This window comes from Porites lutea, chromosome 11 (assembly GCF_958299795.1).
Source record: "Porites lutea chromosome 11, jaPorLute2.1, whole genome shotgun sequence".
Taxonomy (NCBI): domain Eukaryota; kingdom Metazoa; phylum Cnidaria; class Anthozoa; order Scleractinia; family Poritidae; genus Porites; species Porites lutea.
In genome coordinates, this window is record NC_133211.1 from 26,327,854 (window position 1) to 26,355,548 (window position 27,695).

The following is a 27,695-nucleotide window of genomic DNA, read 5'->3' on the forward strand; positions in this document are numbered from 1 at the left end:
GATTGTTATACCTTTAAACATCTTACGCACTAAAATGTGCTTTTTTACCTGTTGTACTCGTCAAGTAGAAGGTAGAAGCAAATGCGCTGAAGCGAGGTTCATGTCTAGTTTGATTCGACGCTTCAGTTTGATATTTCAATGTAAAAATGGCATCACTACTTAGTTTTCGGATGTGGCGAGAAGGAAACAAACAAACAAAAAAAATAACAGTGTCGAATTTCACTGAGTTTAGTTATTTTCCTGAAAGATTATCTGGGAAACAACCCATCGAACCTCATCCAATATCGTGGAAAGGCTTTAGAAGGAGGTGACCCTATTTTTTCGAACCCTGGATTACACCTGAGAAACACTAGAGAGCAGGGAATTTTATGAGTTTTGGCGATACCCAGTGTATTAAAAGCTAACTTTATCAACGACGACAACAGCTAAAACTATCGGTTGGATGACACCCTCGCCTCGTATGACCAGTACCTTACGCATGCGCACAGCCATATCACGAAACAGCTGCCACTGTCCGGATGATATGGCTCTCTACATAGGAAAGATACTGGCCATACCGCGGAGTCGTGTCTGCTTCAGTGCTGAAATTGAACTTGAATTAAGACTTAGATTATTTCCGTTTTTACTGCAAATCTGACTTGCGGTGGCGGTCATCTATTTCGAGGTTCCAACGAGTTAGCCTACGTTAATCCCCTCTCCTTTCTTCTCTACCTCCTTCTTTTCTTTCTTACTATCCCCCACCCACCCCCCCCCCCCACCCCTGCTTCCGCTTTAACGCCTGCTACACCGGCCACCAACGAGTCCGTTTTATTGCCGACTTCACGTGATCTGTTTAACGGTCACTTCGTCAAGATGGCATGCATTCTAGTGCAGTGGATGCACCATGCAAAACAGTTAGTGGTCTTTTACTATTCTTCCTTTCTTTTGGCCCAAGAAGTAGAAACATATTGAAGTCAATCTGTCGTGTTATGGATATCTTGCATTGTCATCATCTTTATTTTCTAGTCTTGTCAAACCTGTATTGGACAGAAGTCGGCCATTCCCATCCCCAAAGGTTACCGTTTAATAAGGTTTGACTATGCTTATTTTTCCTTCTTTTACTTTTTTCGTTTGAAAACAATAAGAACAGCGCTTGTTTGGATGTTGTGGCGCTACGATAAATTCCGGCAGGTTTTGAGGCGCGAGGACGAAGGCCAAGGGCAAATCACCCGAGATCGAGAGAGGATAGCCTGTGTATAGACGTCCCCCCTCCCTCAGGAGAAGAGGAGAAGAGACGTCATCTCTTCTCCCGAATTTTTTCTGAGGGAGGGGGGACGTCTGTACACAGGCTAGAGAGAGTATCGCCTCTCGCGTGTCTCTATCGCGTTTCGCGCTCGCGCCCTTCAAAACGTGGCTACAAAGCTCTTTGCTGGAGCGGGTGCCGGAGCGGGTACTAAGGAACATGGCCGCCATTGCAAGTAATGGCTGTAAATACTCGCGGTCTCATTGCTGTTTTTAGTCTTTTTGAAGAATGGGGAAAAGGTATCATTGTGAGTACTGTAACCGTTCCTTTGCGGACACTCCGCAAACAAGAAAGAATCACATCAATGGCGTGCAGCACAAGAGAAATCGAAAGCTGCACTATGATTCATTCAAAGGTGAGAATTATTCATTTCTCAGTCAAACCTTGCGCTGTAAACACGGATAGAGTTGCTTAGCTTTGCACCTACCAGTGTTTTCCATATTCTCTTAAGTTAAAACAAACTCTTTCATAATTGAACAGTGACAAGTGGTAAATAAAGGGACTCTTATTTTGCCAGTCCCAGACAATTCGATCACATTGGGTTTGAGCTAAGCTTAATGCGATAAAGTAAGATGTAAGTAAGATTGAAGTTAAGACCGTAAATCAAACAAACAAAAGAAAATACAGTCGAGGCGACCACCCAAAATGCCAAAATTTAGTAGCTTCCCACACAGAGGTGACAAAGACGTTCTTTTGGCTCGTCACGCAATCCTTCCCCCACGAACGTCTGTTGAAACGAGCGGTTAAAAACGTAGACCAATCACAGCAGACTTCCTGATCTGAGAAGGGCACTTTGGACCTTGAGAAATTTCGTGGCTTCTTTGCACGAGACTCCACAAAAGATCAGAAAGGTCTCATGAAAGAGGGCCTCCCAGGGGTTTTAGGGAACAAGGGAACATCGCCATTTACTTTTAGGGAACAAGGGATATTTCAAAATAACTTTTAGGGAACAAGGGAACTGTTGAGGGATATTCGGGAACAAGGGAACATTGACTTTCGACCATTTTCTAACTTTTGGAGAGATTTCCATTAACTGTTTATGAAGACATTTCCGACGTTTCTGTAATTTCACGCATTTCCGACGACTAAGCCTGGCGACTAATCTTCACAAGTGAACTGGTGACGACTGGGGACGAGTTTTCAGGTTGCCCTGAAAACACCTTGGTTCTCGCCTGCCTACAGGAGAATGTTAAAGTTGGCATAAAAAAAGTGATGGCCAAAATTTTTGTTCAAGATCCTTTTAACCCAATATGCTTTTCGGAAAATTCAGAGAAATACATTGAGGTAGATAGCATTATTTGTATCTTGACGACCTACAAACATAATCAAGATGTTTTGGAACTTAAGGAGGAAGAGCTGATCCTACTTCAGGATGAAATTCAACAGAGAAGTGATGTCCTCACGCTTACAGAGGCGACAGAAATTTCTGCTGATGAACCAGAGGTGATGCGGCATTCATCAAGGAGACGAAAGAGGCGTTTTGCTGAGGATTATCTCTACTATGACTAACGAGGTAAAACTTACGAAAATACTGACCATCGAAAACTGAAATATGATTGAAATTCTGGGGAACATTAATTAATATTTCTGGGGATCAAGGGAACATGCAACACAATTTCTGGGAACAGGGGAACTTGATGAAAGTGAATTTCAGGGAACATCTTAATTTATTTTTGGGGAACAAGGGAAAAACTCCAATTTTTTCTAGGGAACAAGGGAACATGTACCCCCCCCTGGGAGACCCTCATGAAAGGTGACATCATCAGAGACCAAGGGGCAGTCAGTTGGGTCGGGTAAAATGGCAGTGAAAGTTTTCAACAATGAGCAGGCAAGCCCCTGGGTTGCTTCTCTTAACGAAGCAATTCCACGACTCATTCGGATGCTTGTCTGTGTTTGGGCACAAAAAATAATTTTGTGCCCAATAAGAGGCCAGCATCTATTGTGCTACTTTTGTGATCTTCTTACACGAAAAAAAGTTTACCTGCAAACTCGACCAAGAAGATCATCCTGCTGTGGCCTCACCAAAAGAACACCTTTATCAGAGCAAATAGCATCTGATTCAGCATAACTTTATAGAGAGAAATATACAAAAAGCCAACCCTTATCTCCTACATTTTTGTCCAGAACAAAACTCTTTGGTCATGTATCGGGCACTTCCGAGGTTGCACATCGTGTTTGGCTTGTCAACGCTTTGACTTTTTTAGCATCAGTTGGTTTTCCGATAATCTGCACATGAGCTCCATCTAATATTTGTGAACAGTGGAAAAGGAATTTACCCACTCATTTCAGCAGATGTTCATGGGGTAGGAACGTGTGACAAACCCCTAAGAACATCTGTTGGGAGGCTGTAGTGGTCGCTTACAAGAATCAACCCACAGGTGGTCTCTAATGAGAAGAGGTCTACTGTTTGAAAGCGAATTTTACTGATTTTTGTTTATAACAGGAAGTTTTTCGTACACTCTGAATGGTGTACAGTAGTACATACAGCAAACATAGAGATTACTTCATGTGTGATTCTAGTGGTTGCTTACAGGAGGTTTTAGGAGAAACCATAACTAAAAGTGAGCCCTTTGTCCAAAAAGCCATGTGGTTGCTTACAAGAGGTGGTCATTTATGAGATGTTCCAACAAAAAGGATTTGACTGGGAAATAAATTTTTAGTGTTTTGGATAGGTGGTTGCTTACAAGAGGTGGTTGCACATAGTGTTTGTTCTGTACAACAAACCAAAAATCAATATTATATTTTAGAGGGCCACAAGTTTATTGTAATATTGTAACTGTCATTGTTACCCTCTCTAAGGAAAGTCTCCACTCCTCCCTTATTATGCTTTACACAGTGTTTTGGCTGTTTCAAAAATAGATCCTGCAGTTCTGCTAGCAGAAGAAAGCAGTAAGCCACCTTGTCGAAAATTCTTTACTACTGGTGAGTTTGTTTGATTATGAAACATTTATTATATCTGCATTTACTATATTTTATGCATTACTTAGTTTGGGCAATTCCATTTTGTATCCGGCAGAAATGTTGAGTCAATCAAAGTTACCAAAGTGTGTTTTTTCATTGAGGAGGCGTGTGTGGTCGAGCAGTTAACACCTCAAACTCCAGATCTAGAGGTGTGGTGTTCAAGCCTCGCCCATCACATTGTTTCCTTAGACAAGGAACTCTACTCCTTGTTGTCTCTCTTCATCCAAAGTGTATAAATGGGTCCTGCCACCTACTGCTAGGGGGTAACCCTGTGATGCACTACAGCTGTAGCATCCCATCTAGGGAGAAGCAATACTCCTAGGCATGCTTCATGCTAAGGAAACCAGGATAAGCTCCAACCGTTTGGGCCTTTGGCTTATTATTTTGTGCCTTTATCTTTACCCTTTTATTTCATATTTGAGGGTTAAGGAAAATTTTGGCATAATGATCCTTGCAGATGTACCAAAAAATGCTATAAATAGACAGTCCCCTATTTTTCTGTAAGATCGTTGCGATTGAGTGCTTTCAGTGATACTAGCAGCAATCTTAATGTTCCAGTTCTGGCCTGGGTACCCTGGCCTCCCCTTGGTACATTTAAAACCAAGATTGCTGCCCATAACACAATGTGCTGGATCTTCACAGCCTTACGGAAAGATAGTGAATGGAGTTTGAAAAATCTAAGCTATAGTAACTGAGTAATAAATTGTTGATGCTACATCACTATATAACACATATCATAGTATTTTTTAGATAAAATTATGTGAGCATTTGACTGACCTTTTGTTGTTTTAGGATCTTGTGGATTTGGTGATAGTTGTTGGTATTCTCATACAAATCCGCAAATGCTATTAGCAGCTCAAGGAGCAAGTAAGTATCACCACAACTACTTCAACTACTAAACAGTTTTTTACTTGGTTATTTAAGGTTATGTAGCATTCCTTTAGTGTTTAGTGTTACTTTCTGTACAGTATAGCAATGATGTAGCAATGATGAATGGCATAGTCTGTTTATGTGTCTTCATGTTACTATATGTTATGTATTTTTTATTTTGATTGTTAAAAACAAAATAATAATTATTATAATAACTATACCTAGCAACAGATTAAAATAATGTTAAGTAACTGAGAAAACATCAATAGCTTAATATTATTGTGAAGAACTGAATTTTTTATCATTCTTCATGCATTATTTTTTCCTTTCATTTCCTATTTCCATCAACCGATCTGTTGCTCAGGTTAAAAAGTGAATGGGCTGATCATTTTCTACAGTTTCTGCTGTTTACTTCAATTTCCTTTTGTTTTCACAGGTAGCCAAACATCAAATGTATCACAAGCAAATCAACCTGAGCCAAAGCTGGAGGATTGGCTCAAGAAGTGGGAGAAAAAACAGAAAAAGAATGAATCAAAAGACATGTCAGGAACATCAGCTCATCAATCTGTTTACACCCTCCCACCTGGACTTCCTCCCCCACAAATGCTCCCACCTTCCCTATTACCACCACCACCAGGGGGGTACCCTGATCTACCAAGAATTGACTGGGGCTAAAGACAGGGGAAGGGCTGTCAGTCCATGATAGGCTTCCCAGGCTATACTGCATCTGCTCCTTCACACCTCTGTTATCCAGGTAACCCAGGCTCTGTGTTAGTTCTGAAGTACAAATCCTGTAAAAGTACAGTGTTTGTATGGGGTTAAAATACGATCCTTAAATTTGTAGGAAATACCAAATAAAAGTCGATGAAACTTACGTGGCCGTTAGTTGTTGTTGTCCTTAATGCTCACATGAAGTTTCATGTTAATTTGCTAAAATTCACCCTCCATACAACATTTTTCACAGGGTGGGAGGCACAACAAGGCATCTCAGCCACCATCACTCCACTTTCCAACATCACATTTTCCACAAAACTCGAACTCCAACGGTACATTAATACACTAGGCTCGTAGAAGTAGGAATGCCCCAGATATTGAAACAAATGAAGCTTTTCAAGCTAGAGAAACAAATGCTACAGAGTTTGAAACTCGACGACTCACAATAGTATTAAGGACAACAACAGCTAACTGCAGAGTATAAAGTTTCATTGACTTTTATTTGGTATTTCCTACAAATTTTAGAATCATATTCTTACCCTTTACTAACGCTGTAATTTTACTGGATTCGTACTGTGGTAGTGTCACGGAGCCTTGGTTGTCTGTGTACTTGTTCACATATTTTGTGCATTCATTCTGTGCAGTACTTGATGTTCATTTCCAAACTTGCATTGTAACAGTGCAGAAAACGAAATGAGATAATTTCATCATAATCTTCATGGTACTGTATGTTCAAGTTTTACTTAAACAAAGGTCGTATAATATACCAGTCACTGACTAGTAATAACCAAAGGTTACGGAGTGCGGACGACAACTATCGAAGGTCAAAACTCTTTTGCTCCAACGCTGTGCTTGAGTATGTTTCATGTGACAGATGGTCAAACACGCGTGATCAGATTGCGAGTGATAGAAGTTCCAAATGCGCGCGATCAAATTGCGTTATGTACATTCCATTCATTCTTAGTGGAAGTCCAAACGAATGCTGGCTACATACATGTTAGGCATGCGTAATAACAACCTGGAGATTACGATTGTGGGCTCCTTTTGTCGCCCGCAATTAATAAAATGTTAAATGTGCTTGATCAGGGTCGAAAGAGGAGTGATTTAGTCTTGCATACTTTCATACATACATTTGTACGTACATTTATTTCACGTCCCTATGGGGTTTTTCGGTGAAATATTTAACAAAAAAGAATGACATGAAATAAAACAAAACACAAGAAAATAAGTTCTACATGTCTCGATATGTGGGCAACTAATTTCTGATGCAGCCAGTTATTTTGGTGTGTTCTCCAGTGAAGACTTGATAAAAGCTAGACAGGATTAATGAAAAAGAATCATACAATACTGTCAATTAACTCAAAAATACTTTATAAGCATTAAGAAATGGAGTTACAGTTTGCCTTATGATTTTGTGACTCCCTCTCTTATAAAATGAGATGTTAATTCTGTGGTACTATGGTAATTATTGCAAATGCCAAGTGACATATTTATGTCATGCAACAGACCAAAGAACTAAGGCAGTGAGTATACTCACACCACAGCAAGTGAACAAAATACCAAAACAAGATTTTACCTTACGCTAATACATTTAACCAGTGGAATCTATCAATTAGTAAGGGAGGTGGGGGTGCTTTGATTATCCAACATTTCATGTTTAGTTTCATACACACCTGCTTTGCAGGCGGATTACTTCACGCATTCAGGGATCTTAAAAGCCTACAATAAAAATCAACTATGAAAAGTCTAGAATCAAAGCAGTCATCTACAGACCACTGTTTAAATATGGATCACCACATGGTGTCAGCATTTTTTGCAACCCTTCTTGCAGTTCTTATGCATCCATGTTATATACTTCCCGCTGTCACACAGTCCACTTTTGACCCATCCTCCACACTTGGTGTTCTGGTCATGACAATCTGAAAAAAAGCACTGATGCTTATCACCTGGATAGTGATTCATTCCTTGGATACCGCCGCCTGGTTAGCTCAGTTGGGAGAGCAGCAGTCTGAGGGGGAGGTCGTGGGTTCAAACCCCGGGTGGACCAACACTCAGGGTCTTCAAATAACTGGGAAGAATGTGCTGCCTTAGAAATGACATCTACAAACGGTTAGACTTTCTAGTCTTCTCGGATAAGGACGAGAAACCGTAGGTCCCATCTCACAGCACTTTCACTTATTTTGTTCTCGTGTGGGCGTGAAGTACCCACACCATTGTTCGAAAAGAGTAGGGGACATAGACCCCAGTGGTAGGGCCAACCTTTCCCGGGGTGGGTGGGTTATCTGTAAGAAGAGATCTTAATATACGGATAACCTTCTTTAGCCGGTGTCGTAATGGCTAGCTGTAAACTGTGTAAGTATGTATGTCCGTATTTCCCTTCCACCTCAGTGGTCTCATTCCACACTGTAGATTTCCCATTCACCAACGATGTTAAAGGTATTGGTCAAAAGTTTACTTGAATTTTACTTACCGCAAACAAGACAGCTCTTAGGGCAATTCACCTCCATCCATAAAGAATTCTTCTTGCATTCACCAGTGGCCGCCCATCCCCTGCATTGTGCAGTGTTGTACACATCTTGACAGGCTGGCAGAAAAAGCGTTCAGTAGGAATTCCACATTATTATTTCACATAAGTATTCTGTGCACTACTTTCTATCATTATTCCAACTGTACGGTTGTTAGGGATGCCTTATTAAGTAGTGTCTTGCACAGATGGGCCACAACTCAGGGGCACTCAACAACTGTTTTCTGTAAAATAACTGTTCGGAGAGGCAAATACTGCCTAGAATTTTCTATTACTTGAGGACGGCTAAAAATTTCTAGATGACCGTTCCTTTCATGTACAATTTTCGAAGTTCATTTAATAAATTCCTAAGATTTTCTGAAATTTAATTTTTCACATTTCACTCCTCAGGTAAGGATATTTTTCGTAGAAAAAAGGAAACCTAAAATTTTCGGATTTAAAATGTTATGGAGAGAGGAATCAGAAAGATTCTCCCCTTTGTACCATGTTTTAAAAATTGCATCTAAAATTTTCGGGAAAAATACTGAATCCCTCGTAATTTCGAAAAGACTCAATTTCCCCTAAGAGGACCGAACAGGTACAAATTTGATTGCGCAGATTAGAATGCATTTCTAGAGATCCAAAAGTATTCTGGATAGAATCGGTAAAAAGTGTTTAAGAAACCGTCGTTGGGTGCCCCTGACAACTACCAGTGCTATATTTGTTTACTCAATTTTTTTCCTTTGTTACAGGACTTTGGAGGCACATCAACCTGAGTTGGGAGTTTAATTTGCAGATTTGGGATCACTAGCTAAGGGTGTTGAAAAAAAAAAATGAAATAACTACAACCTCGGGCAAAATCTGTTGAGATTCATCGCAAAAATACTTATTTTTTATCTGACAGTGTCATCCTAGAAAAAATCAGCAAATGAATGCTTGTTTTCCCCCTCCCCTTAACCAATGTTGTTTGGGTAACACGAGAAATATGACAAATAACACGAGAAATACAGACAGCTTAAAACTGTGCGTGAAGAAATAACGAAACCGGAAGAAGAAAAGGAGAAAAAAGAGGGAAGCATTCAATGACCAATTGTTATTTGTATTTGGTTGTCTGCGAATGGTGTCTGTTTGGGGTTCAAATGACGTTTGATTCGCGCACTGGATATTTGATTTTCCTCTAGGGGTCTAATTCCAATTTTCTCGCGATGTGGCGCATCCCGTGCCGTCATATAAGAAGATAGATGCTCCCGCGCGTGGTCGCACACTTTTTTTCCTCTTCATATTTAGAGAGGCTTAAACTTCCGATTTTAGCTATTACACATATTTAAATTTGTTACTCTTATATTGGGGAGTTTGTCTCTGCGCAGTATGTCGGATCAAGGGAAATAAACAAATTGTATGCTCTTACTGCAAACTCCGCAACTCTTCATGCATTTACTTCTCATCCAGTCTGCGTGCTTCTTACATTCCCCAAGACCTGCCCAGAACTCACAGTGCAAAGTACAAGTGTCCTTACATTCTATAAATTAATGATAAAGGTCCTGTCATTGCCTGCTTGCAGTAAGAGTTACCTCCGGGCCGGTCGGCTAGTTCAGTGGATATAAAAGACTACATTAAAACACACAGCGGCACAAAATTAAAGTTTTTAAACTTTAATTTTGAAAAGTGGCGGAGAAATAAACAAGCAAACAAACACATTTTGAGGATCCATTTCTTTTTAAACCTCCAAAGTTGATAAGTTTGAAAATTTGATGTAGCCTACCTATAACGTCCTTACCTGCGGAGATTTGACTCCATACGAGAATTGCTGAACTTTTCCTTTTCCCTAACTGTTTTTTTTTTTAACAAACCAAAACTCTTTTTCAGTTAAATCTTTCAGTTTTTCTTTTCACAACAACGTTTTTGAGACTGTGCTTTGTACAAAGAGAAGAAGAAAAGATAGGAACAAACAAGAATCAAGTCAACAGGCAGAACCCTATCGAACCCTACGGCCATCTGTTACTTACAGAGCTCCTAAATCTTAAAACCTTCTGCTTGCGTTTTGTTTCCTAGTACGGAAACAGTCGGTAGACTACCGGTTGATTTTCCTGTGGACACGCAGCTCTTAAGACGGAGCACCGTTTTTTTTTTTGACGAAAATTATACAGTAAAATGCATAAACAGTAATCCTTGGCAAGTCCCAAAGACAGGGGGACCACGGCTGGAACAAATGGAGATGGCTGCTGTGTTCCGTCAAATCCTAATCTTTATTACTCGGATATCTTCAGTCTTCAGGTGATTTTTCTATTCGCACCAACTGAAAGTAACATTTTGAACTTTCTTTGCTTTCAATTTTGTAGGTCGCAAATCAGTCATGACCGGTGAAACAGTGACAAAGGCCCTCTAGCGAAAAAAATATTCATTCGTACCTGTTGTTGATGGACTCTTTGTCGGAATAGGGTGGGTGAGTGCTGGAGGAGTAGTGGGCGTCGGTTGAGTCACCACAGTAGGACGAGTTTTTGGTTGTGGCGTCGGCATAAGATCTGTCAGTAAATTGAAGAGATTGCAATGAAACATGATGGTGAAAGCTACTACTTTACAAATCAAATCCAGTGGGAAATAAGCTACAATCTTGAACAAAAACGTTATGAAAAATGGGCGTTCCCATGTCTAGTTTCAAGATAACGCTCCTGAAAGCACTCGCAATTGTAAATACTCTCCCCTCCCCCCACCCCCCCCCCCCCCCCCCACACACACACACACACCCTCTACCCCCAAACCAAAACACAATAATGATGGATCATTTCTGACACCGACTAAACAACATTCATGCAGGGTGGAGAAGGAGATGGGCCCACCATTTCTGCGGGGTAGGTGTTCTGTTGGCAAAAAAGTGCTATAACTGAGCCTTAAACCTTACATCTTGGCAATAAAAAGTTAAAAACTGGTCTAAAAGTACCTTGTAAATTGTCAAAGAAGTTAAACAGATTCTCGATGAATTTTGGTATATATTTGAGCCATGAAAAGTAATTCACCCCACTATCGGGGTTGTTCTCATCCTTTTTGGAGAGGTTTAATAATAGTACAAAAAGAAAAAAGTCAGGCATGGTTTGGCCAAGGCAACTGCCTCTATAACAACCAACTAAAGCTGATTGCCTTATGATGACCGAGCGGTTAAGTTTGAGAGTTGAACTTGCAACTCAGCCGTCCCAAGTTCAAGTCCTACCCTGACCGCTAGCTGGATTTGTTCTCGGTAGTCCAGAGATTAACTCCTCGGCCACGCTTGTGGCATAGCCAGCTAGTTTGCCTGTTTGCCAGCTGGGACTCTAACCCTTGTTGTGTTCCATTTGAATTCATTTTTCAGTGCCTGATTTGCTCGGCCTTGCAATTGCGCTAATAATTGCAATACTGTTGAGGGAAATAAATGTCATTTATTATTCACTCAAAATATGTTTCGCCGTTTCTGATTGCCCAGGTTGATAACATCCTCCTCGATCTGTATAATTCTTCATATCCTACTCAGCCTTATTCAATAATTGCTAATTATTAGTAATAGTTTTATCGGAATTTAAAGTTTGAGAAAAATAAAACATACCACAAACGCAGGTTTTAAAGCATTCATACTTCATGTAACCTAGTGAGCAGGCGTGACCGTTCTGTACTCTCCATTTACAAGTACTTGTTTCCACTTTGTCCATACATTTTTCTGCGATTAGGTCAAGAAAGTGGAGAGAGTTGTAATAGTCAGTCAGTGTGAAATTTTTATTGTCTTTTTTTTCCAAGCCGCAGCATGTGAGATAACAGATCCGAAGCAATTTTTAAACTTTAAGGCCGCGTTTGCCCGGCACTTCTTATACGTTACCTTCTTATATAACTTCATCATGTCATTTGGCCATATCGACGGATACCATAGTGTCAGAGCAACAATTCACATTAAACTTGTTTCGCACGCACTAAAGTCTGTTTTTGATAACTTCAATGGCTTCTTAATCCACTCAATCTAGTTATCTTTTGCGCGCACCAGGTTTTAGCCTGCGTTGCGGAGTCCAATTAGTTGAAAATCAGACTTCGAAGGGGAAAGGGGAGGGGGGGGGGGGGGGGGGGGTGAGGAAGGGACCTAGTTTTACTTTTTGACATGAGAGTTGTTCATGATACTGTGTGAAAACTTACTTTCGCAGTTCTTCCCATACCATCCTTGATCACAGATCTTCTCTAAGGAAAAGAGTAACATGTAAATTTGTCAACGGTCTGTGAACAAACTCCTTACTTAAGAAAATTGCATCCTCTCCATTAGCCTAGTGCACCAAGAAATTATTATTCTGCACGAAAACATGCACAAAGCAAAGCAGCTTAGTCCTTACCAGTGCAATCGGAGCCTTTCCACTTTCCGTAACACTTACAGGTACAAGTTTTTCGATCGATTTGCCCTCCATTCTTGCATTGTAATTGACATTCTGGGATAGAAATTATTTTTATGACAAGAGATTATAAAAAATAGGCTCAGTTGTCAGTTGTATTGGATTCGCTTCTGGGACCTGTTTCTCGAACTGAGTCCCGATAATAAAAACGGGCACGAAATGCTGTTGTCGTTTACAGAAAAGATCGTTGTTTCAATAGTAGTTTTGCAGATAAAATTTGAATTGAATATGATAAAACTATAAGTAAAGCCGTGAAACAAAATGTAGAGGTTTCTTAGCTGGGAACCGCGTTTTTGTTCTTTAGATTTGGATCTGAATATTTGATTTCCGTCTCTTAAAGTTACCGGGACTTTCTAGAAACAGGCCCCAGAAGCGGAATCCACCAATCACAGCTGACCATTTCTCTGCAAAGGGTGATGCTAATCTAGCCGCTTGACTATGTAATAATAGTAAACAGTCGAAACGTATCGCGATCATATCTGTGTGACTAAATCATGAGGCAAATGATTTCATCCCCCGTCCTGTGTATCATTAAGATTCTAACTGCGAGTTTTTAGTAAAAAAAAGCATTATAACGTCCGCGTCTTCTGTTGTCTTCGTTTTTATTTAGAAACTACTGTGAAGCTACTCACTACACATGTTGCACATCTGAGGGCAGCGTTTTTCCATGAGATCTTTATGTGAGAGACACATGCCTTTCGTGTATGTCCCTCCACATTTGGGGCTGAAATCCTTGCACTCTCCTGTGAACAGAATAAATTAGCTATATTTTTATTTTATCTATCCATCGACGGCCGCTTCACAGAATTTCACTGACAACTGGTTACAGGTTGGGATTCACACTTTATTGAGCCTCTGGAGCCTTTTAGAATAATCACAATCATGAACTTTGAGAAATGTGTGCCTTTGTACACAAGAGGATAGAGAGCTTTATAAGATTCGAGGACGACTACGAGTACGAGGTTTTCTCAATACTATAGGTATTGCGTGCGCGTGAGCCTCCGTCATTTTGGTGGGAAAACGTGAAAGCCGTTGTCATTGTACAACGGCATTTAGCGCGAATGCCGTAGTGGCGTGAACAAGTTATCAAATGTAAGAAGTTCTAAGATTTTGCTATCGGGAAAGGGCTTAACCTCCTTCAGTATAAATAAGCGTACAAGCTTTTTTGGTGAAAAAAGGTAAAATGAAGCTTTCCGCGGTGTCTTTTTTTGAGAACATGCACGGACAAAAAACTTTAAGTTAAATCTCGTTCTCGTCCCCAAATCTGAAGCTCTCTAATATGGTACAAAGAGGGACCGAGAAGGAAACGCCCAGTCTAGTTTTGTGAATTTCACCAAAGTTAATCTTGGACCAACTAAACGTTGGTTTCCAGGGGGGTCCGAATTTTTTATTCAGTGTTGTCAAGAGATAATAATAGGGGGCTCAAGCAACGACGGAACCAAAAAAAAAAACGTACATAAAACAATGAATTTGCGTCCTTTCAAACTTTATCGCGTCTATTTGGACCCGCTCTATTTGTTAAATGTAGGCCATTTTTCCCTAGAGTTGAATTCTTACGGGCTTTATCCAGGTTCAAAAAAGGAAAGTTCGTCCTCGTATGTTCACGTCCTCCAGAAAACGTTAGTTTAAGTCGTAGTCGTGCAGTAGACGTCAAAGAAATATACTCAAAGCGTTATGCACGTGCAAAGCTGTTGTTTTGCTCATAAAATCAATTGTTTTTGGACGTTGTCGATGTCGTCATCGTCGTGGTAGCTTAAGCTTCCCGATGGGACATCATACTCTCTTAGCATGTCTCCATTACAATATACTGCAGAGACAAATGCGGATGGACTTGATTACGTTTTAAATAATCGATTAAAATGGACGTCGCAGGGATTAAATTACAATCCCTAAAAATAACTTAAGCGAAATTCGCATATCCCGGCCAACGCCCTAAGGTTCCTTCTCTGACCCATTCTTCTTTCTTGAGAAAACTGAGTGCACCGTACATGATACTGTGAATTAACTTCGCCTCTCAGTCCAGTGAGTTCTCGCCGGATTTCGCCGAAAAACTTTGCCAAAATACTAGGAAATTGATGCGAGATTTGTTATGTAAAAGTCTTTTTTATATAGACGATCGACGAAATATTATACTGAGTTTGCAATAACTAATCTAGAAAAAAAAAATTCGCACAGACAAATAATCATCAGAGAGAAAGGTCTATACATTAAGGAGGAGCGAATCTCGATTGCAAGAAAATGTTGTGTTGCTTAATCGCAAAAGTTCTCGATGGAAGTTCTGTTAAGTTTTCACCCTAAAATAACTGTGAGTTGTGTAGAAAGTATAGTCATCAGTGTACTCACTGCAGAGATTCTTGTAACACCATCCTTTTCCACTAGCACATTTGGAGCAGGGTGGGCCAGGTGTATAGGGAAACTGACCAACCACGTTACCGCTGCAACAAATCCATAGTTAACAGAAATTCTGCTTCTCCAGTATACTCAAAGCGACATTTTAGAGCTCATTCTTATCTTCTCATTTATAGTATAGGATGAAATTCCGGTTTTTTGTGTATTAATGAAGACTGACGCTTGTGAGAGCCAGAATTTCAGCTCTCGAAAAATCAAATTTGTAAAATTCTGAAAAGTGTTATGAACAGTTTGGCTTAATTTGTAGGCATGTTCTCATGAGTGGAAAGGAATACGTGTACTCTGGATTTAATACTACACAATTCATCGTTTCATAAACGGATGGGAGAATAAGTACAACCTTTCGGCGCAGAGGTCTCTGGGATCCTTTGAATAGACAGAATTGAATGATTGGTATAAGGTTGCCTTGGTTACTACTGACCATAGACTCTTGCCAACCATGATAAACGCTCGTTCATCCAAACTAGTGCAATGAATCGTTGCACCAACCGCTTGTACCCATTCTCCTCATCACTTGATACTGGCCAATATTGGTATCATAAATAGCTGGTTAAGTATTTACCTTGGGTAGTAGTCACAAGTGACAACAGTCTCTCCAGGTACCCAGGGGTGTGGCGTGCCGAAGTACTTATCACACCATTTGAAGGCACAGCCCAATTTTTTGCTACTTGCCCAGACAACCTGAAAAAAGATAAAACTAACTGAATTAAGAAACCTGAACTTTCTTTAGAAGTAAAAGAGTATGTGCTTGCGTTGCACGGTATTTGCATTGGGAACTTTAGGGCGGGGGTGGGAGGTGTCTGGAACCCCCATCTATCAGACCGGAGTAAAGTACTTCCCTAAGTGCTTTGAGGTCAATTACTAATTACAACCCTAGAGTTGCATGAACAACTCTCTTTTCGTATGCTTAAAAACAGGAAATAACGTTCCAACGACTTAGCACTGTGACGGTGCCTTGCAACCATGTTTAAATTGACTAAAACTGGACGAAATCATTTTGTTCTCGCTTGACAACACAAGAGAAAAATGTTTTAGAGCCTGGTTCATCACGAGTAGAATGTCACATGTCCTGCAAAAGGCATCATGATAAAGTGCACAAGGATCGAAAGTATTGGCTGGTTATAATTTTCTGGATCCGCCCCTCATTAAGATAAGTCTGAGGGAGCTCTCCAAAATTCAGAACTGGCCGGCCGGCCATGGCAGGCCCGGTCATTTTGACCTGAATGACGTAGACTTTTTCAAGGTTCACTTCGCTGAACTATTTACCAAAATAGGACGATCAAGTAGTACCTGAGTGTAGTGTCCACACGGCTTTCTAGTGCACATGCTCTGTGGCATTGGATAAGCAAATTTGCCAAATGAATAATAATCTCTCTCATTGAACCATCTACGCACGGAGTCCTCAGGCCCAGCGTTTTTGTTGTCAATCCACTTTCCCCATTCTCGCGCCAGGTTTTGCCCTGATTATCGGCAGTTTGAAAAGAGACAGATTTTAAGGGTTTACAGCCTTGTCAACTAAACAGTGAGTTATTAGTACCTGTAGTTACTGTCATTAGGTGCACTTAAACCGGGATTCTGCTTTTAGATTTCAAATAGATTACTACTCGTTTATTGTTTTCGTACCAGTGGTCTTAAATTGCAAGCTTGCGAGAGTTTGCACACTAAAACGAAGCTACAGCTATGTTGAGCCATGGATAATAGAAAGACTAGTATTATTATCCTTGGTTTGGAGGAACCTGAAGATCTTAAAAGTGTTCCCAAGAAATCAAAATATTTTCTTAAAAAAGTAAAAGACTCAGCTTTCTTGTACTTGTAAAGTTTGAGCTTGATCAAACTGAAACTTTGTCTATTTATTCAGGGTAAATAATAGTGTGTAATTTCCACTTTGATGCAGCCCTAGCATTTCCTTGTCTTTACCAGGCGATATCACGCTCATTCGCCGCGGGATCGCGTTTGATTCCCGTGCAAACGCAAGTGAATAAAAAACTTAAGTATCAAAAAAAATAAAAATAAAAAAAACACCGAACATGTGGGACGTATACCCTGATGTTGTGGTCAACCTTCACACATCACATCATTCACATCTTGGGTTGGGTGGGTACAGTAAGCTCATAAATGGACTGAAAGCGGCTGCCAGTGGCGCCTTCGTATGCTGACGTCCGAGCTCACTGGTCACATTATAAAATGTATTGTAAGAGGGCACGTCTGTTGTCCTCTCATCCACGACTCTTCACTCTCTTCATTCATTTATTCTTCACTTTTATTTCTTAACTACAGTTTTGCTTCGGAAGGCTACATTTGGGTGCCAGGCTCCAAACTTGGTAAAGCCATGCATCCACTCACATTGATCTGACCACATCTGAGCCAGGTTACCAAGGTCATCATTCCACTCCTATAATCGTAACTAGGCTTCAGTTAATGAATAGAATTTTTGTGTGTAACCGATAAGAGCGAGACTGAACTGTTCACTCTCTAACCTAGCATGCGTGATAGTGCAGTCAACAGCACAAAAACTCACCAGATACTCCATGTCCGCCGCACTGGGCTGTACCTGTCCTCTCAAAGTGTTGTGCAAGTCTAAGAATTTCTCCTTAAGATCGTCACTTAAACGACACGTAACAAAATCACCTGGCTGAGGAGCAATTGGTCCCCTTTTACTTGTACTTATTTGCAGTGTAGAAAACCAGAGGAAGAGACACACCAAGGACTTCATCATGACGTATCAACTACGGTATAAGGAAAACCAGCTATTTGAGAAAATCAGAACCGATTGTTTAAAGAATCTAAGAGGAAACTTCTATTCATCACTGACCAAATATCAAGAAATTCTCTTCCGGTGTTCTGTTCAGTTGTATTGATCAGTGTATTATAGCCTGGTTTGGCCAGGGTTTTGCAGGCGCCAATAATTGTATTTTTGTTTTGGATATTTTCGTGCACGAGTCCTTGAAATTTGTTCTTTACACTCTTTTTTTTTCATATAGAAATATTGTCTTTCCGGCCCAGGCCTATGCTTATTTTTCTGCCGATATCAAGCTGAAAATCCTCTTGTATTACTCTTACGTTATAGCTTATGACATTTTCGTTTTAGAATGATTGGTATCAATTATAGTTAGTGCAGGTTTTTTTCCTTTTGTTGGCGAGTAGTTTTGCCGTTTAGAGGAAGGAATAAGTTAAAATCATATACATTATAATTTGTATTAACAGATTCCACTCAACACACAAAATAACATCCTTTTCAAAATCTCAGCCTCGGGTTTTTATTCTTAAATTATTAAAAAAAGGTGTATTTGGCCAATTTTTATTGTTAAAAAACCTCTATTAAGCGGACACCGGTTAGTAATATTGGATCACGTCCTTGAAATATGTACTGTAGTCGATAAAAAATGATAAATCAATACATTTAGCTGTCAAAAAACTGCTGATTATACCGATATTCGGCGGTGTGATTGTCATCCGCGATCAACGTTTACCTAAAAGTCTTGAACAAAGTACAGCACAGCTTCCATAGCATCCTTCACCACATGGAACTTTATCACAGTACAGAGAGTGTACTGAGTAACGTTGAATGTTGATCGTTAACAAACATTGCACAATTTTTACAACCTCTTCTAAGCGGACACTCTCTATTTAAGCGGAAACCTGGGAAAGTCCCAATTAGCTCGTTTAATCCCAATCTCAATTAATGTGAAGGCGTATTCAAAAAAGTCAGTCGAGCTTAACCGCGCGAAGTTTGACCGTTGACGTTTTGCCCGTCTGATTCATTTGAATATTAAAGCTAAAAAGTATAAAGCAACGTTATCAGGTTGTCATGCATCCTGTGTGACTTATGTCTAAATGACAGAATCTAACTTTCAAACTTGTCAGCATACCTTCCACTGTATTTATTGAAGTCAACTTTATTCGCCTTCGATGCGGGTCTAGTAATGTGGTGACATTTTGAAACTGATAAAAAGTTGAAAAATTATCGCAGTTCGTAGAAGTCAGTAAGCTGGAATTGACGAATGTGAAATTTTTTTAAAAACTTTAAGAATGTTTTGATTACAACTTTTTCAGCTGTAAAAAATTGGCAGCCAGTGAAAAGGTTTTGGTTTGCGAACAATTTCACCTCTCCCATTTGTTGCTAACTTTTCATCGTAATCACACTTCCGTAACAATTAACTGAACTACAAAACGTAAATTTTCATGGTGAACATTGCTATTTGTTTACAGTTTAGGATTGAGTTTAGTGGTGAGATTTTTTAAACGTCGGTGATTTTGACCTTTAACGTCAGTCTGAGAGCTGCAATGAGTTAAGGAATATGAAAAAGAGATTTTTTTGCTAGTAAACGCTATCTGAACCTGTACTTACCACTGAAATAGCTTTTAGAACTTTGTCCTGACCTCGAAAAGTCGCGCATTCAGACTGAAATGGGCGAATTTTGGCCGCTAGTTTTATACTTAGCTTTCAGTCTTAAGCTTATGTTATAACAGTTAATTAATGCAGAGAAAGTCAACTGTCGCTTGGTTTAAACAGTAATAATCCAGTCTTTGTTTGTTTGCTAAGTGTTGGTCTAATTCGAGTCTACAAACAGTGTAAAATACCCTGCTGAAAGAATGCTCTTTTGTTCATGTTCAATGAAAAAGACGAATTTGAAAATGAAGTAACGGAAGCCATGCAGTGTCAAACTGTAGAACTGAAAAAATGTCAGTGGTCATTATCATAGCTTGGTAATTATCGATAGATATCGATAGATAGCTAGAATTGCGAATTATAAAAGTATACTTCGAACAGAACAGCATTGGGATCTACGGAAAACTAAAGTAAATAATAATACATAGCGCTGTAGCCATGAGCTACTACCGTATTTAAAATAATAATCGTCGGTTTCGGCGCACTTGGCATAGCAGCTCTAATCTCATCGCCTCGCCCTCGTCAACTCTTACGGACCGAAGTAGGGGTAATAAATGTTGTATTCCTCGATGTAGCTGTTGTGGTTCAATTCTATCCTTGGTTCAATTTTTATTTTCTTTTGTTTCATACTCATTATCATACTGCATTACCATACCCAAAAACCGGCCTGACCCAAAACAAAAGAAAATAAAATTTAAACCAAGGGTGACCATTGAACCACAACATAGCTCTGCAGTCACGCTCGTGATTGACCTATTTCTGGTCGTTCAGGTTCTATTGATTTTTGTCACATAAAATTCCTCCATCGTAATGAGCCAATGCAAAGCCAACAATAACCCTCACAATGGACCCTTTAATAGAGCCGGCAAAACATCTCTAAACCGTCACATGAAACACAAACACCCTGCTGGAGAGCATAAGACGCAGTGGAGCAACAAAAACAAAGAGGCTACATCACCATTTTATTTTTTCCTTCATCTTTTCAAGGTCCAACACAACCAAAATTGTTGTTTGCCCTACAGCAAGGTATTTCGGTACCATGCGACCATTTAGCTGCACTGGAACATAGTTAGTAAAGGGGACTGGTTATGAGCGGCAAACATCAGTGCTGCACTTTATGTATTCTCCTAACAATGTTAGGAGCTTAAACGCTGCACAATCCTATGTTTTTTGTTCACGAATTGCCGGTAACGGTATAAATTGAAGGGACATTTTCATCATGTTTTATTGGTCAGAGATGTGCAACTCAAGTACACAAAAACATATATAACAAAGGAGTCTGGCGGGCTTCATAACCTGATTCCATGATAAGAACGAATCATTGGTAAAAATTTGCCGTTTGGAACCAGCCTTACTCTTTGTACGCTACCGGGAATATGGATCAATCATGGGGCAGGCCTTACGAGGTTCAGCCATTTCTGATCTTCGTCCGGACCTCCCGGCATTAAGGTGGTGTGTTGTCGTCAAATATCTCTCAAGAGCGACTGGGAATATGTCGGGCCAGCGGTTGCGCACAAGGACCATGTACACAACATTTGATTAGATAGGATCAAGTTTATTTTGAGTTTTAATTTATTGTACGTGAATATTCATCAGATATCTCACAATAACGCTAACCTATCAGTTACATCATAAATGTGTGCAAATTATCAAAAAACAAAAAAACGGTCACATACTCATTCAGTGTAGTTTCACTGATATTTCAGTCTGTAGAGCAAAAGCTTGAAATTCCTCTTTTTCTGAGAGTTTGAGATCCCTCCCTACAAGTTTTGTGAAATGAACAGAAGGTAAACATTATCTTGTTTACAGTCTTTGCCTATGGCCTTTTAATCAGGCTGAGTAAAAGAAAAAGAAAACAAGTTATTAAAAATGCCACTTACTATATTTAGAAGAATATATAACCCTGAAGCGTCTAAATTCCCCTTATTTGTTTGGAACCATGCTGGGGCTTTCTAGCCGTCCAATCAGAAGCACGAAAATTTTTTTGCCCAAATATCGAATCAGAGAATTGAACGCATCTCTGTCTAAGACGTAGCTAATAACGAATTCTTCAAGTCCTGTTATATGCTTCTGCCATATTTCATACTTGCAGAAAGATTTCAAAATCAGTGCAAGCTGATTTAGATATGATAGCTCTTCTATGATAGGTGTCACCTTTAACTATAAATTGATTTTAAAAATCATGCAAACTCGAGCTCTGAAATTTATCTTTAAAAAATGTTTTCATTTGTAGACAGACTATAAAATGAACTACTTTAACCCAGATAAAAAAGACTTCAAACTCTGAACCAGTCACTCATCTTGATCTTCTGACCTCCCACTTTCACATGCTTCCTTTCAATGCACTTATTGCAAGTCTTCGGGCAGTGAAGCTCGATAAATTCTCTGTTCTCCGTCTTCTTCCCAAAGCAGAATTTCTTGAATCGCTTGCACAATTTAAGATGGTCTTTGCAATCTAGAAAAAGAGAGTAGAGAAACAAAAAACATTGACGTCAGTTGTGCAAGCTTACTACTGATACTATACATTAAGACCTCTAATTATCCGTATCGCCGATTTGAGTCTCACCACGAAACCATGAAGTTCCTTTCGCGCACTTATTGTTCTTTGCTGTTCTTTGCTACTCTCGGCTAACGCGCAGCAGGAGCCCCCGGCATATGAGCTCCTGCGCGCTGAAGCTTCCCTTTTATTAAGCATTTAGCCCATCGCTGGGCGTGCTTTAAAATAGTGCAGAGCGTAAACAAGCGTCACAAGCGTGTTAAAGAAGAGATCGTTCACTTCCTTTTGTGAAAATTGAAATCCAAATGAAAAATGCAAGCGGTTGTTTCGACAAGTAGGAGCACAAGTTATACATAATCGGTTCCTGACCGTAATATAAAAAAGCATCCACGAAACAGGGCTTTTGGAATCTCTCATATTTTCATTCAATTCGGGAGGCCTCAGCCGAGCTTGTGACCTGGGCCCAGTTGCTCGAAGCATGGTTAGCGTTAACCAGCGTTTAATACCTTGACAACGTATTAGTTTTGATACTGCTTAACCAATGGTTAAAGCTAACCATGCTTTGAGCAACTCAGCCCTGGACGCCTAGTCCACTCTGTCGTCCATGCAGGCTGAGAGTTCGCTGATGCCCCAGCGTCCCTCATTAGGGTGTCTAAGAATGTGGGCACTGGGCAACCGCGTCGCAGGTGCCCAAGTGTTGGCCACCACAGGACAAGCTGGCTGGCTGGCAGGCAATTCGCAGTGACGGTGCAGGCAATGGCTAGCAAGACCAAGCCTTCTGAATCCGTTCCTGGAAGCCCTAATGCATATTCAATACTCGGTACTGCTTATTTTATCAATGATTTTTCATTATCCCAACTTTTTGACTAGAGCTAAAAAAAATGGAAATGATTGAAAAATTCACTGGTTGTTCTTTTTGGATTTTTTTTTAATTGTGACGTTTACCAGGACAGCCTTTGATTCCATAGACATCTTTCCGTGGCGTGCGCAAATCCCAACAGCAGCCAAAAGAGCTAAATCTGCAGTCTTCCTGGGGCTTTCCACCTGTAGAACAACATATCAAGAGATTACCATGTCTGGACTAAAAGATAACATCTTTCATAAAGTTTGCATTACTTACAGAGGTGGCAAGTGGCAGCACAACTTCTGTTCAGCTTCGCCTTCAGTTGTTCAATTTCCGTGTAGCAAACTCCTAGTCCCAGCTCCTTGACAAGTTTCTCACAAGTCCTTTGCACATTTTCGTTATCTTTACAGTCTGTGTTGAAACAAATTCAAAGGCAAATTAGAGCGAGACTAAATGCGAGACTGGCATTTCCCCCATGAGCAGAGTTGTTGTATAACTGTCGTTCCTTTTAACATTATTCAATGTAATCAGTGTAATCAGGAGCCTATTACGCTCCTGATGTAATTTAGTAACTTCACCGGAATGGGACACCACGATAGTTCCCGCCAAAAAAGAGCACGGCCGTACCACTTCCTCTTCCCAAAAACCTACAAAAGATTGTCTATACTCCTAGAGGGCGGATGTACACAAGGTACTATTCTCCCGGGTACTATACTGAGTCCCTTTGCTGAGTCCCCTAATCTTTTAGAACAGTAATGTGGGCTCTTCTAGGCCCCCTTTGAACTGATTAGAACGAAAAAGGAGAAAAGGCCAATGCAGGGCCAATGGCACCTGAACTGAGATCAACAGACTGGCGTACTACCGTGTGATTGGTTCATCAGTGATCAAGCGGCCTTAAGTAAATTCAAATGTAGCAGCTGTCTTAGGTCTCCTAGTAGGAGACATTGGAAAGAGATGAAAATTTGAAAATCGCTGCCAAAGCACTTACCATGTAGCCTGAGTATCAGGCCTTCCTAAGGGGCTAGGGGAGGAGGTAGGGGGAAGGGGGGAGGAGAGAAAGGAAGGAGCGTAAAAAGGGGGTCGGTAGGCAACACACGACGTTTACATCATGCCCACACCTGGCTCATGCCAAAATGCTGTTTGTTCCAATAATCAGTTTTTCTTTTTCTCTGACGGGTAGATTGCTCGGGAGGATTAAGTTTTGACTGATAAAATGTGATTTTTGCTGCTTATTTCAAACTGAGAGGTCGTGACACGCATATTGATTTTTTGCGGTTATTATTGTTTCTGCTCGGCATGAATCAGTGATGATTTGCCCTCTGATGGAAGAGCATTTTTTCTTTGACCTCTTTTGAAATGTAACTTTTTTCATTGCGGCTAAATAAAGGTTTTAGGTTGTTTAATTTCTCCAAAGTGCCTCCTGGATCTGAATAATTATTTAAGCTCTTTTTGTCCGTGAATGTGACGGTTTACTGCAATGTATTGTCACGCTGGGCTTAGCTCGTTACTGTTTTTAGCAGGATGTTAAATTCTCACAAATGGTGATTTACAGATCCAAATCTCGAAGAATGGGTTGCAGCTTAAACTTAAGCTACATCAACTATGAAGAATTGCGATGTCATGATTGCTCTAAAACAATGAATTTTAAACTCCAGCTCGTTTTTCTATTAACGTAAGTCTTTGGCTGGAGCACGTAGTTCCTACCTTGGTGACAACTTTCGAATTAGCTTAATAGTCTTGCGACTGTTCTGTTATTGCCACTTTGTGATCAGGCAAGACCATGGTTTCGGTTCTCCACGCGAACCGCATCAGTTGCCGGGTTGACTTTATGCTTAGTTGCTTTAACATGAGCAACGTGAGGGATCGAAAATTCTAGCTTTCTTATTGGCTACTGAACGCAACCAATTACGGAGTGTGCATTTCGATCCTCTTCTGCTTGAAGCTTGAAGTGTGTTTTCTCGGAACGCATTTTGTGAAAATTTTAGCACTTTCTTTTGTAAAACAGTTGCAGATGTTCAGTAAATAAGTGTGAACAAAGATTCCGTACACTCCCTCTAAAATTGGAGTGGATACCTTCTTTGTTAGTAGAACAATGAGAAACTTTCTCCTCTGTTCTTGGTTCTTAGTAAGTGCTTGTCTTTTGCTCTCTCCCTTTTTCGCTTCTCTCGTCCCCCTCCCCCCTCCCCCTCCACCTAGAAACGCCAAGATTGTAGGACAGAGCTCGAGTAGAATTTAATGAAACAAGTTAAGAAAAAACGGAAGTGAACTAGGATAAAGAAAAAAAATGCTTTCATTGTTTTTACGGAAGGCTTTTTAATTCGGTGATTTCTGCCATGATAACGCATTTCTGAAAAACTCATTTTACGTTTCGTACCTACCTCGTCCCCAAGGCTTTCCCCTTAAAAAAATGGGTGGGGCGACCCCACCCATAGGGGAAAAGCCCTGGGGACGAGGTTGATTTCGTATTAGCACATTCCACGCAACCCTTTCGTTTTTGTGCATCGATTGCAACAAAGGAAGTTATCTCAATGACAGATGGGGATAGATGCTTAACCCTTTTCACCAAATCTGAGAGGATGATTTATCACTCTAACTTTTAAATCTGTGAATGAAATCCTATGGTCTCGTAATTCAAATGAAACCATCTTGGCAGTAGTGTTGCATTGTACTCTTTATTTCTAAGGATTTTACAAAAGAATACTTGAAATGTTTGGAAATCTTTAATGACATAAGCGGTTTGTCACTATGAAGAATGAACTGAAGGGTTGGAAGGCACAAAGGAGTAAACAATACAATACTTACGATAGTTTATAAATGTTTAGGGGCAAAAATAAAGTGAAGTAGCTGAAGTTAAGCCGCCAATTATTGAAAGCATTTTGAAGGCTGACAAATTGCGTTCTATTTAACATGCTTTGTCACTTTATCTGAATTTTTATAATTGTCACTACTACGCTTATATTCGGTGTTTTTTACCTAAGAAAGTAAAATATGTACCGGAAAACACGTGATCTCTCCTGAGGCTAGGTCAGTTTAAAGTGAGGAAGAGAATTAACCGTTCTTAAAGTTTCACTGTCATCATGGAAGAATTTCTTCAATCGACTCTCCGAGAAGCAAAAGGATATAAGTGGACTAATGACGTTTATCACAAAATCTTTTCTAACAGGGTGAAACAGACCGTTTAAAGGGTCAATTGTGAGGGAACTGCAAGGCGGAACCTAGCAGTAAGGGTTTTATCACGTATAAAACGCTGCATGCACAGAGGGAAAAAAAGCGATCGGAAGGAAATAGCCTAAAAGGGCTAGTATCGCACAGAAAAATGCCTTAGCTTACATATTTCATGTTTTGGGTGACTGGGAGGATTTCCCATTCATTATATATCTGCTCAGTCCCCGGAGGGAATGGATTAGCCAGTGGAAGACTGTTAACTGTAACAATTAAAATTGAATCTAGCCAAGTTAGCAGATCTGTGGTGCTAAATTAGCAGCTTTCAGCAAGGGTGTTTTGCAAACTTTTTAGTTGTCGTTCACTGTCATGCCATCAATATACTCGAGGATCAAACGCGTTAATTATAAAGTCGGCTCCCTGACATGCCTGTCCGTGTTTGGATGTGATAGAAATGTACCAAAAGAAATCGTTTAACTTCAGCTGTTCCTAAAAAAAAAACCAACACTTGCGAAAGTTTTGCTAATGCAAGCCATACGTCGCTAGTTTTACTAAGTCGTCATTGTAAAAAAAAAAAAACATAGAGATACCACACATCACGTACCTTGTCTTTTGGCCCTGATCCTGGTCTCTGCTCTTCCGTTAGCAGAAACTTGTGGAAGAACAACACACAGTGACAACACTGCAATCAAAACGTACCCCAAGGAAGTGTTTTTTCGACTGGCTGCCATGTTGCATCAAGAAAAAAATTCTCTTTTCTCGTTCGTTCGTGGCTTGTTTGTTGGGTTAATGTGCGGATTATCACCTTATATCTGTTGGGCGCAACCAGCGATCGTCACATGCGATAACTAAAACACGCAATTTATTTTCGCTGTCATCTTTAAATCATTCGCATGACAGGGGTCACCATATTCAGTAAAACCTCTGATCAAGCGGGATCCTTCATCTATAGGTAAAGAAGTCTGGGCCGATGGACTCAGTGTCCTTTTTTTGATGTCCTCATTGAACAACCACTTTTACCGTTGTTACTGCTGGAGAGAGGTATTTTTCTGTTTATTTTTTAACGCACCTTTTACTTCCGGCTCTGATCTCTTCTCACAGAAAACCGGTTATAAACAAAAACATTTACAGTGACGTTGTGGAGTGAAGGATGATCGCTCCTGTTTCGTAACTAAGGAATTTTTAGTTGAAAAGCAACTACTGTTCAGTGATGTTACTCGTCTAGCATGCATTTTACCGTTTTGAAAATGATCTCGCTGGATCAAATGCAAAACAATCCATAGAAAAATCGCCAAAAATCCAAATGTCATTTTGTCACTGCAGTTCCTGAAAAGTAGACGATACTACGTACACCTAAAAGAGTTTTTTTTTAAAAAAAAAATTTGTTTCGATCAACTAATGATAATTGACAGATTCCAGATTTGGGCAATACAGCGATTCTACCTCCACTTGGAAACTTGACAACTTATCGAACAGTGTGTGTTTACTCAGGTATTCTAAATCTGCCACAGGGACCCAGGCTCTTCTATCAAAATATAAATATAGGCGCTTTGATAGCGCTAGTCTAGAGAGCGACAAATAATAATAATAATAATAATAGTTTCAGGGGCACCCTACGTCAATTTTCGGAAAATATCTGTTCGGAAGACGATTTGAGATCTAGAAT

At 40.1% G+C, this 27,695-nt stretch overlaps 3 protein-coding genes across 4 annotated transcripts; 1 reads left to right on the top strand and 2 right to left on the bottom strand.

The window, feature by feature from the left end:
• Positions 1 to 1,428: 1,428 nt before the first annotated feature.
• On the top strand, positions 1,429 to 7,224 carry LOC140952571 (zinc finger matrin-type protein 5-like). The gene is made up of 4 exons (XM_073401998.1): positions 1,429 to 1,637; positions 4,142 to 4,204; positions 5,036 to 5,110; positions 5,550 to 7,224. The coding sequence occupies exons 1-4, from the start codon at positions 1,511 to 1,513 to the stop codon at positions 5,786 to 5,788; spliced, it is 504 nt and encodes a 167-aa protein (XP_073258099.1). The 5' UTR covers positions 1,429 to 1,510; the 3' UTR covers positions 5,789 to 7,224.
• On the bottom strand, positions 7,179 to 19,581 carry LOC140952570 (uncharacterized). Of its 2 annotated transcripts, XM_073401996.1 has the most exons (14): positions 19,485 to 19,581; positions 17,655 to 17,862; positions 17,408 to 17,528; positions 16,427 to 16,596; positions 15,699 to 15,817; positions 15,071 to 15,162; positions 13,360 to 13,470; positions 12,671 to 12,763; positions 12,480 to 12,521; positions 11,905 to 12,015; positions 10,739 to 10,852; positions 9,739 to 9,849; positions 8,298 to 8,411; positions 7,179 to 7,746 (listed from the first exon to the last, which is right to left on the bottom strand). In XM_073401996.1, exons 2-14 carry the CDS (start codon positions 17,850 to 17,852, stop codon positions 7,631 to 7,633), a joined length of 1,512 nt encoding a protein of 503 aa, XP_073258097.1. In that variant the 5' UTR covers positions 17,853 to 17,862; positions 19,485 to 19,581; the 3' UTR covers positions 7,179 to 7,630. The 2 variants fall into 2 exon arrangements, with proteins under 2 accessions (XP_073258097.1, XP_073258098.1); XM_073401997.1 differs by lacking the exon at positions 11,905 to 12,015.
• A 1,593-nt stretch (positions 19,582 to 21,174) lies between these two features.
• On the bottom strand, positions 21,175 to 27,368 carry LOC140951916 (uncharacterized). Its single transcript, XM_073401291.1, has 4 exons — positions 26,634 to 27,368; positions 23,144 to 23,278; positions 22,969 to 23,067; positions 21,175 to 21,981 (listed from the first exon to the last, which is right to left on the bottom strand). The coding sequence occupies exons 1-4, from the start codon at positions 26,758 to 26,760 to the stop codon at positions 21,803 to 21,805; spliced, it is 540 nt and encodes a 179-aa protein (XP_073257392.1). The 5' UTR covers positions 26,761 to 27,368; the 3' UTR covers positions 21,175 to 21,802.
• Between the last annotated feature and the right edge of the window lie 327 nt (positions 27,369 to 27,695).